The sequence below is a fragment of the Silurus aristotelis genome (assembly GCF_946808225.1).
Source record: "Silurus aristotelis genome assembly, chromosome: 28".
NCBI classification, from domain to species: domain Eukaryota; kingdom Metazoa; phylum Chordata; class Actinopteri; order Siluriformes; family Siluridae; genus Silurus; species Silurus aristotelis.
In genome coordinates this window covers 6,206,691-6,223,943 of record NC_139601.1, presented here as the reverse complement: position 1 = coordinate 6,223,943, position 17,253 = coordinate 6,206,691, and the positions used below count along the sequence as shown (strand labels likewise).

At 38.7% G+C, this 17,253-nt stretch overlaps 1 protein-coding gene and 1 long non-coding RNA gene across 11 annotated transcripts in view; one reads left to right on the top strand and one right to left on the bottom strand.

Annotated features, from left to right (window-relative positions):
- LOC310722062 overlaps window positions 1–17,253 on the bottom strand; it is a 456,255-nt gene that overhangs the window by 207,417 nt on the left and 231,585 nt on the right. The gene's annotated exons all lie outside the window — the stretch shown is intronic.
- srgap2 (SLIT-ROBO Rho GTPase activating protein 2) overlaps window positions 1–17,253 on the top strand; it is a 90,188-nt gene that overhangs the window by 50,831 nt on the left and 22,104 nt on the right. For all 10 annotated transcript variants that reach the window (XR_014532234.1, XR_014532235.1, XM_083534066.1 and 7 more), the window contains 4 exons: window positions 1,617–1,779; window positions 9,036–9,098; window positions 14,255–14,470; window positions 15,879–16,007. Coding sequence is in view for 8 of the 10 variants with exons in the window: in XM_083534066.1 (XP_083390192.1) it covers window positions 1,617–1,779; window positions 9,036–9,098; window positions 14,255–14,470; window positions 15,879–16,007 (571 nt within the window). In the remaining 2 variants the exon portion in view is untranslated. The remainder of the gene's footprint in view (window positions 1–1,616; window positions 1,780–9,035; window positions 9,099–14,254; window positions 14,471–15,878; window positions 16,008–17,253) is intronic.

The window sequence follows — 17,253 nt, the reverse complement described above, 5'->3', positions numbered from 1 at the left end:
TAGAGGTTAACCAACAATAATGAACAATGTTAGATAAATTGCAGCTTTTAAAAAATATATATATATATATTTTTTTATTATTATTATTATTAAATGGTACAGAGCTGCAGAGGCAGGCCATTTTTGTAGATCATTTCTTTGAATTGCTTTGAAAGATTTGTTCATGCTCTTTAAATTCTTTATACCCAAGCCTTTTCTCATAGGTCGAAATCATAATTCTCATAACTTCCGGTGTCCTCCAAAAATCTTGTCAAAGCTGTGAAAAAAGCAGTCCGAATGAAGTAGAAGTGATTGTATTCCTACCTCTTCCTGCTTTTATTTAACAATGTTATATCACTTTGCAGGAGCAGTTTGATTCAAGCTGGATGATGAATGATAGTTCTATAGTTTTTTTACTCTTTTAGGTACCACATGGTAGAATTAACAGCAGGACTAAGGTCATGTGTGAGCTTTAGTTTTGTAAACAGACTGGCAGATGTTAACAGAGTGCTCCACAGTCCCTTGTGGTTACACACTGTTTTGGAGTCCACTTATGGTGCTTTTACTGTTTCTTTGTGTGTGTGTGGTTTAAAACAATCTTACTAAAATGATGACCTGCAATTTTAGTTTGTGTAGATGTAGAGCAGTGTTAGCAGGCTGCATGGCCCATACTGTCTGTTAGCAACATTTGCTGATTTACTATGACTGCATAATATGTTATATAGCTATAATATATCCAGATAGCAATGAAAACAGTGACAAAAACAAACAAAATGTCTGCTTCAGTCCAACAACTGTATTGACAAACCAGACAGAGCCAAGTCAAGTAACATGCTAATTGTCAGCTAGCTTGTTTATCATGATAAATTAAGTGAATAATGTTTGTAACATTTTGTTTTCTTTTTTATCATGGTTTTTTTTTATTAAGATGTGTCTTTTTGAACTGAAGCTGCCTGTTCTGTTTCTGCATGATTTCTTGTACCTGCTCTCCAGAAACCGAATCACTTTTAAACGACAGTAATCCACCGAATTACCGCGGTTTGTATCTCGCGGAATTGCATTTGCCACATAATTAATTTGTTCCGTGGTTTTTCGTTTATCGCGGGAGAATTTGGAACGTAACCACTACGATAAACTGGGGATTACTGTATTATGTTTAGTATTAAGTACTTCAGATGGTAGAGCACCCTTGAACTGGTCAGGTAGATGAGTTTTCTCTAATCTAGGACTAAAGCAGTATAGCAGTTAGGTAATGTCTTTGTTCTGTCACATGCACTGAACCTGAGATTTATGTGTTGAGTTGACCACCCTTTCTAATCAGGACTAAAATTGTTTGTAAGGAACTTTTTTCCAATATTATTTACACATATTTTCTAGTTTGTTGCATGGCAGTGGACTGAGTGTGCATGCAATGACAATTAATTAAATTATTCAGGACTTAGTGTGTGTATTGTAGGAAAAATTTTACAAAAGCCAGATGTTTTTATTGACCCCAAGAAGAGCTACTGATATTATTTGTAATTCTAGGAATGACATTCCTAACCCATATTTTTGTGTGCAGCCAAATATTTAATCCAAATAGGTATTAAAGAGTTTTGTGATGGTCCCTAATCTGTCTTTGTTTTAATGTCCTTTAGGAAGGAGCAGAACGTGTTGTCTCCTGTGAACTGCTGGAACCTGCTGCTGACTCAGGTAAAGCGTGAGAGTCGTGACCATGCCACCCTCAGCGATCTCTACCTCAATAATATCATACCACGCTTTGCCCAGATTAGCGAGGACTCTGGACGCCTCTTCAAGAAGGTGACTAGCGCTTCTTTTATTCTGTCTTTTATCCTTTGTTTTTTTCTTGCTTCCTTTTTCTCTATTGGTCCATTTAATTCCATTCATTTTCTTCCAATTCCCTTTCTTCCTTTTGTTCTTCCTTCAAATAATTTTTGCTTGCCATTAAATTATTTTTTTCTTTCCATTCTATTCCATCCCATTTGTACTTTTCTTTGTTTTATCGTAATTTAATTCTATTCTTTCCTTCCTTTCGTAAATTCCACTCTACTCCCTGCTTTTTCCTTTCACAACCCCCTCCCCCCCTCCACAAAGTTTTTTTTTCTCCCTTTTTTTTTTTTTTTTTTTTTACCAATCACAGATATCTCTTGTGCAGACTTCTGCTATTTTTGGTCTGTAGTCTCGCACCTCAGCTGTTAGCACTAATTAAAAAATCTCTTCAGAGTCCCTGATCCCTCCACCAGTCAGTGCATGCAGTTGCTGCCCCTTTTTTCTGCCCCCTGCCTGTTTATTGATTGAGCCAGTAACTGCACTATTCAGGGTTATTTTTCATTTTATGATAAACAAATACAGGCCACCCTTTTAGTGTTCTTTACAAAAGTATCCCAGTATCAGCACATACCCAAGCTAGTGATGTTTTTGAATGAAACTTTCAAACATCCCAATACTAACTCATCCCCAACACCTGGCATCATCGCAACATTGCTGCTCATTCAAAAGACCACTTTTTATAATTATAATATTATTTGTTTAGCTAAATGAGCTAAATGTAGTATGTAATATTGTCTGTGCAGTTTGCTAGAAGCTAAATGCACTTTGAACAGTCAAGGTTACTCATAACTCAAATGTCATTTGGCTTGCTGGCTGCTAACAACAACTCCCACATTATAGCTCAAATATCCAGAGATTAGTTTTGAAATCATTCCAATTTCCAATGTCACACTTGAGTTGCCTCTTGAGATGCTTCCTTTTTGCAATTGGCTGGAGGTTATTGGCCAAGTTGTTTTTGTTCCACTATGACACCAGACGTCTTTTGTTTCTGAGGAGATCTTATTTAAAGCTGTTCAGGAGAGCTTTGTTAAAGCTTTTTTTTTATTTTTTTTTATTTTTACCCACCACCATTACCGCAACAACCTCTTCTGGACTGGTTCAAGAGACTTATGCAGTATTTTTAGTCATGTGAATAACACCAGATAGCTATTTCCATCGTGTGGGCAGAATGTTTTTCAAGACCTACATTAGCTCAGGTAAATCAAGTCATGGTATCTAAAATATACAGCCTCCTCTGAATGCAGATGTGAGAAGTTAATTTTGAAATATTTGCTTCCTGTCATCAAGTTTAGTGCACAGTGACTTTGTGTGTGTGTGTGTGTGTGTGTGTGTGTGTGTGTGTGTGTGTGTGTGTGTGTGTGTGTGTGTGTGTGTGTGTTTTTATATATATATAATATATATATTTTAGGACTTTATTTTTACAACGGTAGTCCTACTGTCTAAGAAAGCAGAACAGGTGGACTGCTGAAGTCTGTGGCTGCCCTTTACCTTCCTTCTATGTCTTACTCTGTTCTGTTTACAATTTCTCACCTCAATGCTATTCCTTTCATTGTTCCAGCACTCTCTCCCTGCATTCTCCAGAGCGCAGTGCTTCAAAAACTATGGCTTTTTAATTGAACGCTCCTGGCTAGTACCTCTCTGGAGACTCGTCATTCTCCATTCTTTGCTGATATCTGCAATACAGGTTGTAGCTTTGTGGCAGCTCACGCAAACCTCGCCATCATCTAAATTAAATGTGTCTAGCAGCCATCCTGACATTAGTCTTTGTGTACTGTCAGAAAGAATGTCGTGTGGCCATGGACCGAAGTTTAAACTGTATTCATCGAGTCTCTTTTCGTTTTGATTGTAAGATGGACCCACAATGGTCTTTGACTGCCTGCTTATAATGGTTCCAGTTGGAGCTAGACCAAATGTTATGTCTAAATAGACACTTTAATATTTTTACCCTGTCCATTTCTTTTACCTTCTTATCTGTACTCTCTGCTAAAGCTGTAAACTTTTATTGCTAATCACCAACCAACATTGCTTTTCCAAATCTGCCAGAGCACAGTTGCACCATATAACTTAATTGCACATTACACTGATTTTATGTGTTGAAAATGTGAGGGGAAAAAAGTTTGTAATCACTCATCGGATGAAAAGTGACCAACTACCACAAGAATTGCTATGCAGATGCCGAAGATTTTAATACAGACTTATTTTCAAGTATTTTTCAGGTTGCTGGTTTTCAATAATGATCATGTAAGGAGATGTCTTTGAGCAAAGGAAATGACTTAACTGTAATAGTGCTAAATATGGCAGGTGAAAAAGCTTTTTTTAGCAATTAGAGTTAGAGATATAGCACAGATTTTTATTTCCATCTCTCTGAAGCTAGCATCCTATATTTAAAACACTATGCTGGATCCCTCTTCGACATTTTATGTTCTTCATGTGTGTTGTGATGGTCCGCTTGACAGCTACTTTGATCCATATTGCAGCCAAAGTGGGTTTAAATATTTCAGCTGTATCATCATGTCTGCCCATTAGAAATTCAACACAGCAGGTTTCACTATGTTTTGAGCTTCTGCTTCAGTAGCCTGGATTTGTAAATAAAGTTGCAGCTGTCCAACTTGGTTTCATTGAAACAAATACACTCTATACACTCTACACAAATACGGCTGACCGTAATGCACCAATTATCATTTATTTCAGTTGCACTTTTTCTCCGAAGTGTGGTAAAAAGCTGCGCAGAGTGGCGAAGCGGGAAAGCAGGAAGCGTCCTTCTGAAGGCACGGCGTGGTTTCGTGCTTACGTTGAGAGAGTTCGATAGTACCGCATGCTTCTGTTGTTCAAGAAGGAGAGGAGCAGGTTGACATCAGTGGGGGAAGGATTAGGAGAAAGCTGCAAGTTGTTGTGTGGTTCTGGCCACTGAACACTGCTGTGCTGGAACAATAGCGCACAGCAGGACCCGGTTCCAGGCTCGCTGCAGGGCGCCAGTGGACTCGCGCTAACCAAAGCCACTCTTCTGTCAGACGTGCACACGAAAGCAGTCATATTTTCCTTTGATGAGTGCAACCAGTTATTCAGGGATGTGGGTCAGTGTTCAACAGGCGCTTAAATCTCTCCTTTCTTGCTCGAGCTGATTTATTGGGTTAGTCTTGAAGAAATCTCATACATACTTTCTTTTTCATTTGCTTTGTGTTTGTGTGTGTGAGTGAGTGCGTGTATGAAGGAACAAAAGTGAAGCAAGTAACATAAAACAGGCCTATGTTTTAAACATTCCATATTACAGTATTGTGTTATCAGATTGTGATGAATTGCTTGCAAAAAAAGCACTAAGGGACTAATCTGATATAGATATTTTATTGGAAGATGATTTTTCGTTCTTTTTTTCTTTTCTTTCATAGAGACAATAACTTTTTTTCTGTTGTGCACTGTAAGTGTGGTGTAGCTCTTCACATCATCGATTGTTCATGAAAACAACAACCAGATCAGTAATATTTTATATCTTGTTAAACCAAGTGTGCTATTTTAAACCATTAATACAGTCTATGTGGAAAAATGTCAAGTAAAATAAAAAGTTAAAAATTTTAAAAAATTGCTGTCATTCCATTTAGCAAAACGGCTAATTACTCTTAACACAACTATAACAACTTAATAACAACTAACACACAGTTGAAATTCAGTTCCAGTTATTATTTTTCATTATTTTTCATTGTACTATAACACAAGCAAATCTTGTAAAATATACCATAACAATGGCAGTTTTTTTTTTTTAATGACCTATTAGCTAGCTACAGTATGTAGCTTTGCCCGAAGGTTTTAATGCTAACCCTATTTAGTTATCGGGTTCTCAGCTTTAATATTTTGCGTATTCTAATGGGTTTGAACCATTACAATTCTAATGTTTTAACCCCTATACCAAGTATATAATAAGTTATCTATTTTTCTTTTACTGGTTCTCTATTTTGAAATCTTAACGTGCTGTGAAGCAGACGCCACGAAAATCAGACGATATCATCTGAAATTATTTATGTTAATGCCAGAAATTGTTTTTTTTTTTGTTTTTTTTTTGTTCAATGGAAGATGTTCTGGATTTCCACTGCTATGAAACTTCCCAGATGTTCCCAGTGATGGTCACTGGCTCAATTATATGATTCCTTCCATTCCAAAACTACAGCATAGCACTCAGGATGACAGATATGCGATTGAATCCAGTTCTGTGATCATTCGATTTCATTTATTTTCACTGAATTCAGATGTTGGGGGTATTTTTAGCTTGTGTGATTCCACTATCTCCCATGAGGAAGCACAAGCACCTGGCCCTTTTTTATTTTGTTCGTTTTTTAACTTTTTGCCTATGATGTCATGGGGTGAGGTGCTGCAAATAATAATGACTTCACGATACATAGCTACAGCCAGCACTCGGGGAAACGATATTTTTATGCCTGTGTTGCAATTTTCAGGATGTTTTGCTTGGTGATTTTATTTATTTATTTGAAAGCTAGTCAAAGAACCTTTTGTTTTTTTGGGTTTTTTTTTTTGCTTTTTACGTTCGCCATCATGGGGTAATGAGAGCTGTACCAAAATCCTCTGCAGCACTCTGGTTCTTTTTTGTTTCTCCATCTTGAACAGTTTAAGGGTTGGCACACTTTCAATTTCCCAACAGCAGCACGTTTGACCTCAAAAAGGCAGTATTGTGCGGAAATGTCTGGGTGAAATTTCTTAAATTGGAGCTGATATTTATCTCACTTTGTTTTGTTTGAGCTGAAGTCTTCGAACACCCACTCACTAGCTATATAACATTTATTTATATAAATGCATATTATTTATGAAGTGCTAGCTGTTCTAAGTGTGTCTGAGCAAACACACTGCAGGTAAACCAACACCAATCTCTCTCTCTCTCTCTCTCCCCCTCTCCGTCCCTCTCTTTAATCTCCCTCAGCTATAGTGAAGTAACATTTTTTTAACAGTTGCTCCACTGCATGCAATCACCTACACTTCCTCTCTCTCTGTCAGTCAGCAAATGAGAAAAAAGCTGAGTAGCAGTGTGTTACCCATTTTTATAGGTAAAAATAAATGACACTGTAAATAACATATTTTCTTACTGCATGGTGCACATTTAAATGGGTCCCAATAGAATCAGAATCAAAATATTGGTCAAAAACATCATTTTCCACAATTAAGTCGCTGTTATAGTAACCTCCATTCCTTGGGAATATGTTCCACTAGATTTTGAGTGTGCTTGTGGAGATTCATTCAGCCACAAGGGGGTTAGTAAAGTCAGGTAGTAATGTAGTTGAAATGAGGAAGCCAGGGGTGCAGTCAGCATTCCATTCCATCCCGAAGATGCTCATTAGGGTTGAGGCCAGTGCTTTATAGCAAGCCGACCCTCAGATTTAGAGCTTCCTCTCAAACCCATGTAAACCATATCTTCATGGAGCAGGCTTTATGCACAGGGGTGCATTGTCATGCTGGAACATGTTTGAGTCTGCTAGTTCAAATAAAAGAAAAACTTAATACTAGAGGCAGAACCACATTTGACTAGAAAAGTCAGGTGTCTCAACAACTACACCAGATAGACAAAAGTATCGTCACAGTATTGAGGTTTGCTAATGACTAACAGAAAATGGACAGTGTTTCATGCGTTATTTAACCTGGATTTAACATCGAAACCTAAGAATAAATGGGCTAACAATATCAGTTAAGTGTACATTGATGTAATTTGTAAGGAAGATGTTATATGTAACTAATCCACACCTCCTGACCAATCAGATGCAAATAAATAGTGCAATAATGGTGTAGTATGAATCACAACACCTATTCTAAAAAATCAGGAGCTAGTGTGGTTCTTCCTGCACTAAAAACTGCATCAACGACAACAACAACAAAAAAAGACACATTGTAATTTCCCGAGCCATAGAAACATGCTGATGTTGACATTTCAGGGTTGAACCAGCTTTGAAAATCAGTCATCTCTGTTTGCAGTGAATAAGAGAGAGGGAGGGTGGCCTGACAGTTTACTACTACTCTCCTTTGCACAGTAGTGAATGCGGATGTGCTTGTGGATTCGGACCCATCAGCCATGGCTCTTATACTGAATAAAGGCCATCGGCACTCCATTATTAATGAGCCCCTATGGACACTCCTGCTGCCAGCCATTCATCTAAACCTTCAAAGAGTTAAATTGTAGCTTTAGTCTCCGCTGACAGGTTCGAAAGCTGAAAATGGTGGATTATGCGACTCCACGATTGTTGTGGACCGTTGGCTTTTATTCAGCCTCTTTGGCTGCATTTATTTGTATTTATTTATTAATTTTTTGCATTTACAATTTTTGAAAAAGCAATGGTTAGAACAGATTCCAATAAAAAAAATTTCCATTTGCTGGAATAGCCAAATCATTGATGGGGGAAAAATATGCAGGATATAAAAAATTGAGATTAAAATATTTTATTTAAATCTTTGTAAACTCCTGAATAAATATTTTGGGGGTAAAACTTTTTCCTGTCTCCTTGCTATTTCTGTTAGTAACTTCACCACCTCTGCTTAAGTATTATACCCTAATTGTCTAAAAAGAGTTCTGCATTAGTGTAGCCCATCCAAAAATGCTACTTTTCCAATCTTGGCACGAGCCAGCTAGCACAGTGCAAAATGTCCCGCTTGGCCCACGCTTGCTTTCATTCCTCTTGAGGTGTTTGAACATGTGGAGGTGTTTGAATAATGATGATCCGTAGGTGCTGTCAGTTCCAGTTTACATTCTTTTCACTGGCCGACCTACAGGGCTGAGGGTGTGTTCTCTTTAGCACTTCATTTTCACATGCAAAAAAGCAATGCCAGAATTTCAAACCGCTATTTTTCCATTTCACACGATGGCGGCCAAACTTTCATAGCTCAAGACTTCAAACTTCAGTCCAAACACATTGTAAATTTATTGAATGAAAAGCACGAAAAGCTTGCAGTTTCAAATTGACTGATAAATCTACACCCTTCCTTTTGTATTATACGATAAATAGCACCGGATTTAGATTGGATTAAAGGGTTAGACAGTACCGACCTCCCTTAATGGTGGATGGAAACATTCCCATCATTTCTGCTAAGTGTGACAGGAGCAACGCATCAGTTTCCTCATGTTTGTCTGCCCCTTATATGATAAATGGCAGTTTTTGACCATGTTGGATCCACCAGTTGTATAGTATAGATTTATTTGTTGTCTGAATTCTAACGTGTCATCTTTTCTGTCCATGTAGAGTAAAGAGGTGGGCCTTCAGCTGCAGGAAGATTTGATGAAGGTCCTCAATGAGCTGTACACGGTAAGAGGTGCACCAGTAACACAAGTTAACACTGCATGATTATTTTGTCTGCAAGCCTATAGGTTAAAGTTTGAAAAGCACTGATATATGACTTGTAGATGCAGTAACTGTATACTGGAACAAACTGGAGATTATGTAGAAATCGATTTTGTTTTATCATTTATACGATTCATGTTTTGCATGTAATGCATCTTGGAGTACTTTATGTATTAGTGCATTGTTGATGCAGTATTTGGGGTGGACACTTTGGTGGCCCAAATACCAGGGACTAAAAGGTTGCAGGTTTCTGGCTTATTTATTATTTAGTACATATTAGTAGCAGTAGGCTAGACATCACCTGTTTTTCTGCCCTATTCTTTTGATTAGCAACCATTATACACTCTCTTTTATTTTTCTACCCCAAAAAACTAAAGTTTTCTTATGTTTATTTAACCAAAATGAGCTTAATGACATAATACCGTAAGTTTAGCACACAGTATACGTTCTGAAGTCATACTGCCAGCTGCACTATACACATCTGCTTTTACTAGGCAGTTCAATCATCAGGACAGACTGCTTTTTTCGTAATGAGGAACACGCAGGTATGTGGAAACACTGGCAGAACCAAGCAAAATAAAGCACGGCGTGTAACTGTCCTGCTACACGAATATGCCGTCACCTTGTGGTTAAACTCCTAGAGAAAATCAAGATGGCTCTAATGGTTCTTTTGCTAGTGGTTTCTTCTTGGTAGTGAAGGATAATGAATATGGCCGAGTCGTCCTCTATAAGTGAATGAATTCAAGTTTGTGTCGGTATTAATGCTCTTAACTAGCTAACTATCTCGCTATAATTTGAATTGATATTGCTTTTGTTTGATTGGCTACAACGTCATAAATATACATATAATCTCATTCAACTCTTTTTCAGTTATACAAGAAAACCTAAATTCCATTCTAACATTACTGTTATGAGATTTTAGTTTTTAAACATTACAATTTTATCCTTTGTAAAAAATTAAAATGAGCCATTTTCTTTTTTTTACACACTCATTACAAGACCAGCCTTATGAAAATCTATATATCCCCAGACTGTCAAATATGCTGCATTATTTTTTTTCCTTTGTTTTTGAATGTAGAACTTTCAAAGATACAGTGTTAAAAAGAAAACTGCCATTTGGCCCGATGTCTGAAGGGAGGGCATCATTTTCTATTCAGAATGTCACAGTACATGTAGGAATCCATGTTTCCCCTCAATGAAGCACAGCTCCACAGTTCCAGCAGCACTCATGCAGCTCCAGACTATAACACTACCACCACCATGCTTGACTGTAGGCAAGACACAATTTTCTTGGTACTGCTCACCAGGGCGTCGCCACACATGCTGGACACCATCTGAGCCTAACAAGTTTATCTTAGTCTCAGGACATGGTTCTAGTAATTTATGCTCTTGGGCATGGTTGTCTCCAGCAAACTGTTTATCTTCAGCAAACTGTTTTCTTGTGAGCCAGCTTCAGAAGAGGCTGTTCCAAGTGGAATCTGTCTTGGAAAACTTCTGTATGACCCTGGCCACTGTACTGTAAATCAGTTTCAGGGTGTTACCGATTTTCTTATAGTCTTGGCCATCTTTTTGGAGAACAACCATGCTCAAATCCTCAGGTCTTTACCATGAGGTGCCATTTTGAACATCCAGTGTTCAGTGTGAGAGAATTGTACACAAAGCACCAAATTTTAACTGCTCTAATACAAGATACACAAATATTTATGGTCCTGTGAAGCAGACAAAAGCATGAACATCATGAATAGGACATGTGGCTTTGCATGGTAAAACGACATACAGATGATATCACTTTGGGTGTATTCACTTTTGTTGGCAGCTATTTTGCCAATAATAGCTGTATATTGAGTTTTATTTTTATTTTTTTATTTTTTTAAGAATACAGTAAATGTATATTGCTATACTGCACATCGACTACTCTAAAATAAATTCAGTTTTAATTTCTATAGTATTGTCCCTTTAAAAAAGATATACTAAAATGCTTTTTGAATTGTGGGGTTTTTCTCACTTTTGTGAGAAACTGTAATCACTCATTTTCCAGGCTTAAAAGTAATTGGGCAGTTGACTAATGAGCAGTTTATTGGCTAGGTATGGCCTGTTTTTAGCCTCGTGTTATGGGAAATTATAAAGATAAAAGGTCTGTAGTTGTTAGCTGTTCATAGGAGCCTTCAATTACATTTGGTTGCATTTGGGTTCGATCCTCGGTCAGGGAACCAACCCCAGCCATTATGGTTGCACAAGCCTTAGTGCCAGTCCCAAGCCCGGATAAATGGGGAGGGTTGCATTAGGAAGGGCATCCAGCGTAAAGACATGTGCCAAATCAAACTTGCGGATGGTCCGCTGTGGCGACCCCTAACGGGAGAAGCCGAAAGAAAGTTTTTACAAGGGAAAAATACGGAAATTGTGTTGCTGTCCAAATAATTATGGACCACTTACTCGTTATGATCAGTGGAATTTAGGAGTCAGAGTATTACTCCTCTCATGTCCAAAGGATTAATAGCAGGCACTACTGGCTGTGTTCTAATGTATGACAGGCAGGGCGTGACTTTTAAAGGCATATCCGGTGTAGGATCATACACAAGGAAGTGTTTTTTTCTTTTTCCTGAGGTGCCAGTGAATTTGACAGATTGCTGCCTTGGAGAGGATGCGTCTCGGGTTTCTCTGAGTCACTAAATTTATTTGTTGCCTTCAAAGTGTGGCACTGTTTGTTTTTTAAAGATGATCATGAAAGACGGTTGTGACTGTTTTCGACAGACTCTAATGCCTATTTTGCACTAGACTTGTTTTTTTGGCTTACATGGACCTGACCTGTAAAGATTGAGTTCTCTGAGAGAATAGCATTGAACAATTGACACCTTATTAATTTAATTCTTTTCTGTGTCTCTGTTAGATACAGTCTGCATGATTATGCCACATTCAACAGATTTTAAGGATGGTCTTGTTGTGACGCAAATACACCCGTGATTCCCGACATGTTTTTTGTTGTCTCAAAATCGGCGTGTTCATCAGCGCCATATTCCGACTCGCTGTAGAGTCGCACAAAGCATGCCGTTAATTAGCAGCAGGACACTCGGTGCTCAGTCATTCCAGTGATACCCGAGCTTTGTTTTCACTGAGCCGTTAGAAATTCCTGCTCTGATGCGGAACATGTGTCCGCTTTGTTTCGCGGCCGTGGGGGGTTCAACGAGATTGGAGTTTTGAGCAGGGCCGCTCCAGATTTAGGCCTTATTAAGTTTCTTTGACTGAATACCACCTACCCCCCCATAGGGGCTTATACCCTTGCATGCAAGTGTGCTGATGAGGAAGTGACTATAAGAATAAATCTTTATAAAAGGTAGCAAATCCTTGAATTAAATGCTTAACTGTGATCAAAATAGACCTTTTTATTTTCAACACTTGTGTTTTAGAAAGGGGATAAAATGGAGAGGTCTGAGACGTGAACATGGTTGGTGCACTGACTACATTTTTTCTGCAGCACCTTTTCTACATTCCTTATTAAATCAGTAATGCCGCATTCAAACCTTGTTTTTGAGAAGCAGTTTTGCCGAACCCACCACTCCCAAATTCCTCACTTTTTTTTTTTTTTTAATAAAAGAGGACACAGAAATGAAAAGTATTTATTACATGCTTTGAAAGAAATGCAAGCCAGTGTACATGATGTAAATGGAGGTCTTTAAAAGTGCCTTTCGAACCCAAGGAGTGATTGATGGTGCTGGCAATTATGTCATCTCGCTAACCTTTGGCACGTCGCATGAGGGGATGTGTGAATGCTCTGTCACTCTGGAAGATTCCTCTCCCGGGAGTAGTAGACATGGGGACATTCCATTCATGTATAGAATAAGAAAACCCATGCCCCTTCCCCCCCCACCTTCTGAATTCATTCTACAGAATGGCATCTTCCATTGCTTGGCATGGATTTATTTGTACTGGTCGAGTTTTTAGCTGCTGTGCTTATACAGTTGACTGGTGTCACGGTTACACTGCTGACAGTTTTACAGACAATTCCAGCTACCGAGGCACGTGTCTCCAATCACTGCGAAAATTGTGTTCAATTAGCTGTTTAACCAGCTTTCCCATCGATCATGCTTTAATAATAAAACATTTATTTTTGTGTTATTGTTATTGTACCTTGCTTTGAAGGAAGCATTGAGCTAACGAGAAGGGAAAACTATTTTGTCATGCACGCTCGAGTGCTAGCGAAAACAATTTGGGCAAATGTTTCTGAAGCAGTCTTTGTATGTAAGTCATTATACTGCACTGAGGCTGAAAGGGCATTGGCTCAAGCATGTTTCCTATTTCCTACCATCATACTGTCTGCGCTTTCGGAGTCACATGAACAAATTTTGCCGCACGAACCAAAAAGCAATAAATGCCTGGTCTTGGAATAAATTCCAACAGGACAGAGGCAGCAGAATATATTCAACCTCAATAAATAATGTAGGGTGTCTGAAAAGTTTCCCAATTTGGGGAATATGCATGCCAACAACGCATCACTGGATGTTTGGCAAATCCCACTTAATGGTTGGTCCAGTTTTTTATTTTATTTGTTAAAACGTTTGTCCGTCACAGTCATGTGACCGGTTCCTGATTGAGCCATGAGAATGATTTCAGTATGCTCTTTTATTGCCAAATCCATTCAAAAAGTCTAGGTGAACAATTTTGCATGCAAATAAACATACATTTGTATATACTGAAAGCTGATTATCTGATTTTAGCAGCTTCAGTTGATTGTCGTACAAAATGCAGACTATGATATAATCATAACCAGTAATCAGGTTTCAGTGTGGCTAGTACTGTCTGCTTGGAGGTTTGTCTGGGTTTTCTGGTTTTCTGCCCAACCAAAAACACCCCCATAATGTTGATTAGCCAACTCATTGGTTAAATAGCTTCCCCCTTGGTGTTTCTAAGCATGTGCATTGTGCTCATTAATGGACTTCCTATTTGAGGGTTTTTGGTGTTGAAAGACCCACCATGACCTTGTACCAGAGATAAAGCAGTAAAAAAAAGCCTGCCATTGTGAACACATTGTTATAACTTGATTTTCATTTAGATTCAGGAAGATGTTCCCTTTCATATATAGACCAGACAGAGCTAACCTTATCGTTCCTTGTTGTACCCGGCAGGTGATGAAGACGTACCACATGTACAACTCGGATAGCATCAACGCCGAGAGCAAGCTGAAGGAGGCAGAGAAGCAGGAAGAGAAGCAGATGGGACGCGGGGCACGCCAGGAGGAGCGCCAAACCCCACGCTCACCCGACACACTCGCCAGCGTCAGGATGGACGACAAGCCTGTTCGCCGGAGCTCTGTGAAAAAGATCGAGAAGATGAAGGAGAAGGTGAGGACTCGAGAGAAGAGCTAAAGCAAAGCCAATTGTGGGGAGAGGGTGAGACTGAGGGATGCGTTTTGGAGCTTGGTGGTCACTTGTGGAGCATGCAAAAACGTTTGTGTAGGTGGTAAAAAGGGTGAGCAGATGGAGATGGAGACACTGTTTGAATGGTGAGATGAGAATGCTGGAGAGAGTGGGAAGGAAAGGAAGATGGATGAAGTGGTGAGTGGTAGAGTGCAAGCAATCATTTAGCAGATGGTTCAGGATCACGACTTGCATTCAAAGTTGATCTTATTCGTGTTTTTGATCTCATTCTTAAGGAATATGTTGATTGAATTTGCTCTCATTTCTCTTTACAATTGCAGTTACTGACAGTGGATAAAAAGCAATTTTACAAGAAGATATTAGCATGTTTTATTTGGGGATGCTATAACACTAACTTTGGATACTTATCACACAACTTACAGAGCATCTGATGGTTTTTACACTTTTCTGGCCACAAGCTTTAGGATCCTAATATTCAAAGCTTGTATAGCTACTTCCAAGTAAGCTACCTTTCAAATAAAAAAAACACAATAGGCTTTTATTGCAATGTCGTGTTGCTTTGTTTGATTGTTTAAAGTTTTGCTTTAAAATAGTTAGTCGTCAGGAGATTACAGTAAGTACTGTATGTGTCTATACCTTTTTTATTTGGCCCAAATTTGGCTACTTGTCAATACAGATACTGACACTGATAATGAGCATTTTCGCTTTGCATATGTTGGTTGCCACTGTTTGGTGCAATGAACTCCTAATGCTGAACCATTAATTAAGGATTCATGTGTGTGTCAGTGGTCAGTGCTCGCAGAGGTGGAATGCTCTCGTGTAAAAAGTTTTGCATATAGTCACTGATAACACACTAAGCATATATTACATAATATGCATTGGAACTGGACTATTTTAGTCAAGTGTGACCATTTGAGTATAGTATATATATGTATTATTGGCCATGTTTAATGACAAAAAGTATTAGAATGTAGGGAAAGCTGGAAAGGTATAAACTTTAGATGGAATTTAACTCAACATTTGACCACTGGACAAAAGGGTTTGGTGCTTTTGTCGAAATGGTCAACAAACTAGGTTTGTTTGACCACCCTTTCAACTATTTTAAAGGAGAATCACAATTGTCTAGTATGTTCCTCAGTCTGAAACAGTCCAAGACCATTTTTTGGCTTTAGGGATAGAAAAGGACAGAGCAAGGCTTCTAGTTTATGGTGGCAGCTTGAACATTTCTTCATCAGCTTGTCGCCATGAGGCGCTTGGAGACACCTGATCCACGTTTGCTTGTTATTGGCAAGCATGATTTAATGGCCCTCATTCAATACTCCCTCTTCTCTCCTTTCCTCTCATGCGCCTTGTATTTTTTTCTTCCTTTCAGCGCCAAGCCAAATACACTGAGAACAAGCTGAAAGCCATCAAGGCAAGGAACGAGTACCTGCTGGCTCTGGAGGCGACCAACTGCTGCGTGTTCAAGTACTACGTCCATGACCTCTCTGACCTCATTGACGTAAGTCTTTCTGCGCCGCGTCGCTATCGATTGCTTTTTTTTGCTTTTAGCCTGGTGGTGCCTACGTAGTCCTTGTAAACGTTGTATTAACACATGCCATCGTTAACTTGTATACAAAAACGGCAATGCTTGGCTGAAATGACTCCCTGTTGTTATGTTAAGTGCAGAGAGTACAGAAACCTTTTTGGTCTGGCCATATTTGCTTAATCTGGAGCCATTTTAAAAAGTAGGTTTGTATGTGCATTATTAAGCAACCTTCCATCCAGTCCTGATCGCTTTATACTGACGTACATGTATATTTTTATTATTATTATGATATGTTTTTCCTTATCTGCAATTTGCTAGACATTTCTGTATTAGGCTAGCTTTCATGTCTAAATCATTATATATTTGTACATTTGTATTTACATTTATTTATTCAGGTCATGATATTTAAATCCTGACTTGTTAATTAGGAATCGCAAAGGCAGCAGTATGTTACTTTCGATTCGGCATCAGCTTGGGAAGTGGTAGCTAAGTGGATAAGATGTATTTCTGATCCGATGATCTTGGATTCACATCTCAGCACCACCAAACTGCTGGGTCCTTTAGCAAGGCCCTTAACACTCAGTTGCTCAGCTGTGCATCTGAGATAACTGTAAAATCACTCAGGATAAGGGCGTCTGCCAGAAACGCTGTAAATGTAAAAAGCTTTTTTTTTCTCAAGCCCCTCACAAGATCTAGGTCTTTTGAAGTTGTACTAGATTCAAGCACGCCCACGCAAACAAAAATTTTCAATGCAGCTGAAAAGGTCAGCATGTTATAATGCTGTTATAGAATGCCTCCTCCAAACCTCCAAACGTGCCATGTGGATCCTTATAAATTTAAATGGCTGTTGTTCCATTAGAGTAATGTAATTGCTGCACTTATTAGGTTCAACCTCACAGACAAGCTTTATGATACTTAGATCCCCATAGGGCTCAAGCTAATGATCAGAGTGGGTGACTTCACCGAGTACCATGCATATAAGTGATGGGTTTACTCTTTGGTTTAGAAAACTTGGGCATGCTGGGAAACATATGATCTATACAGAGGTTGATGAGGAGGTGGATGTAGCAGGGTTAAGAGCTGCTGAGTGAGGAAATAAGTTGAAAGCACACCAGGCAATGTCTCTACAGGATTTGTGTACATGTTCCAGGCGTTTTAATTGGATGCCCTTTGTTCAAATAAATAATGCATTGTTTCCTGCATATAATAAGCCCATGCA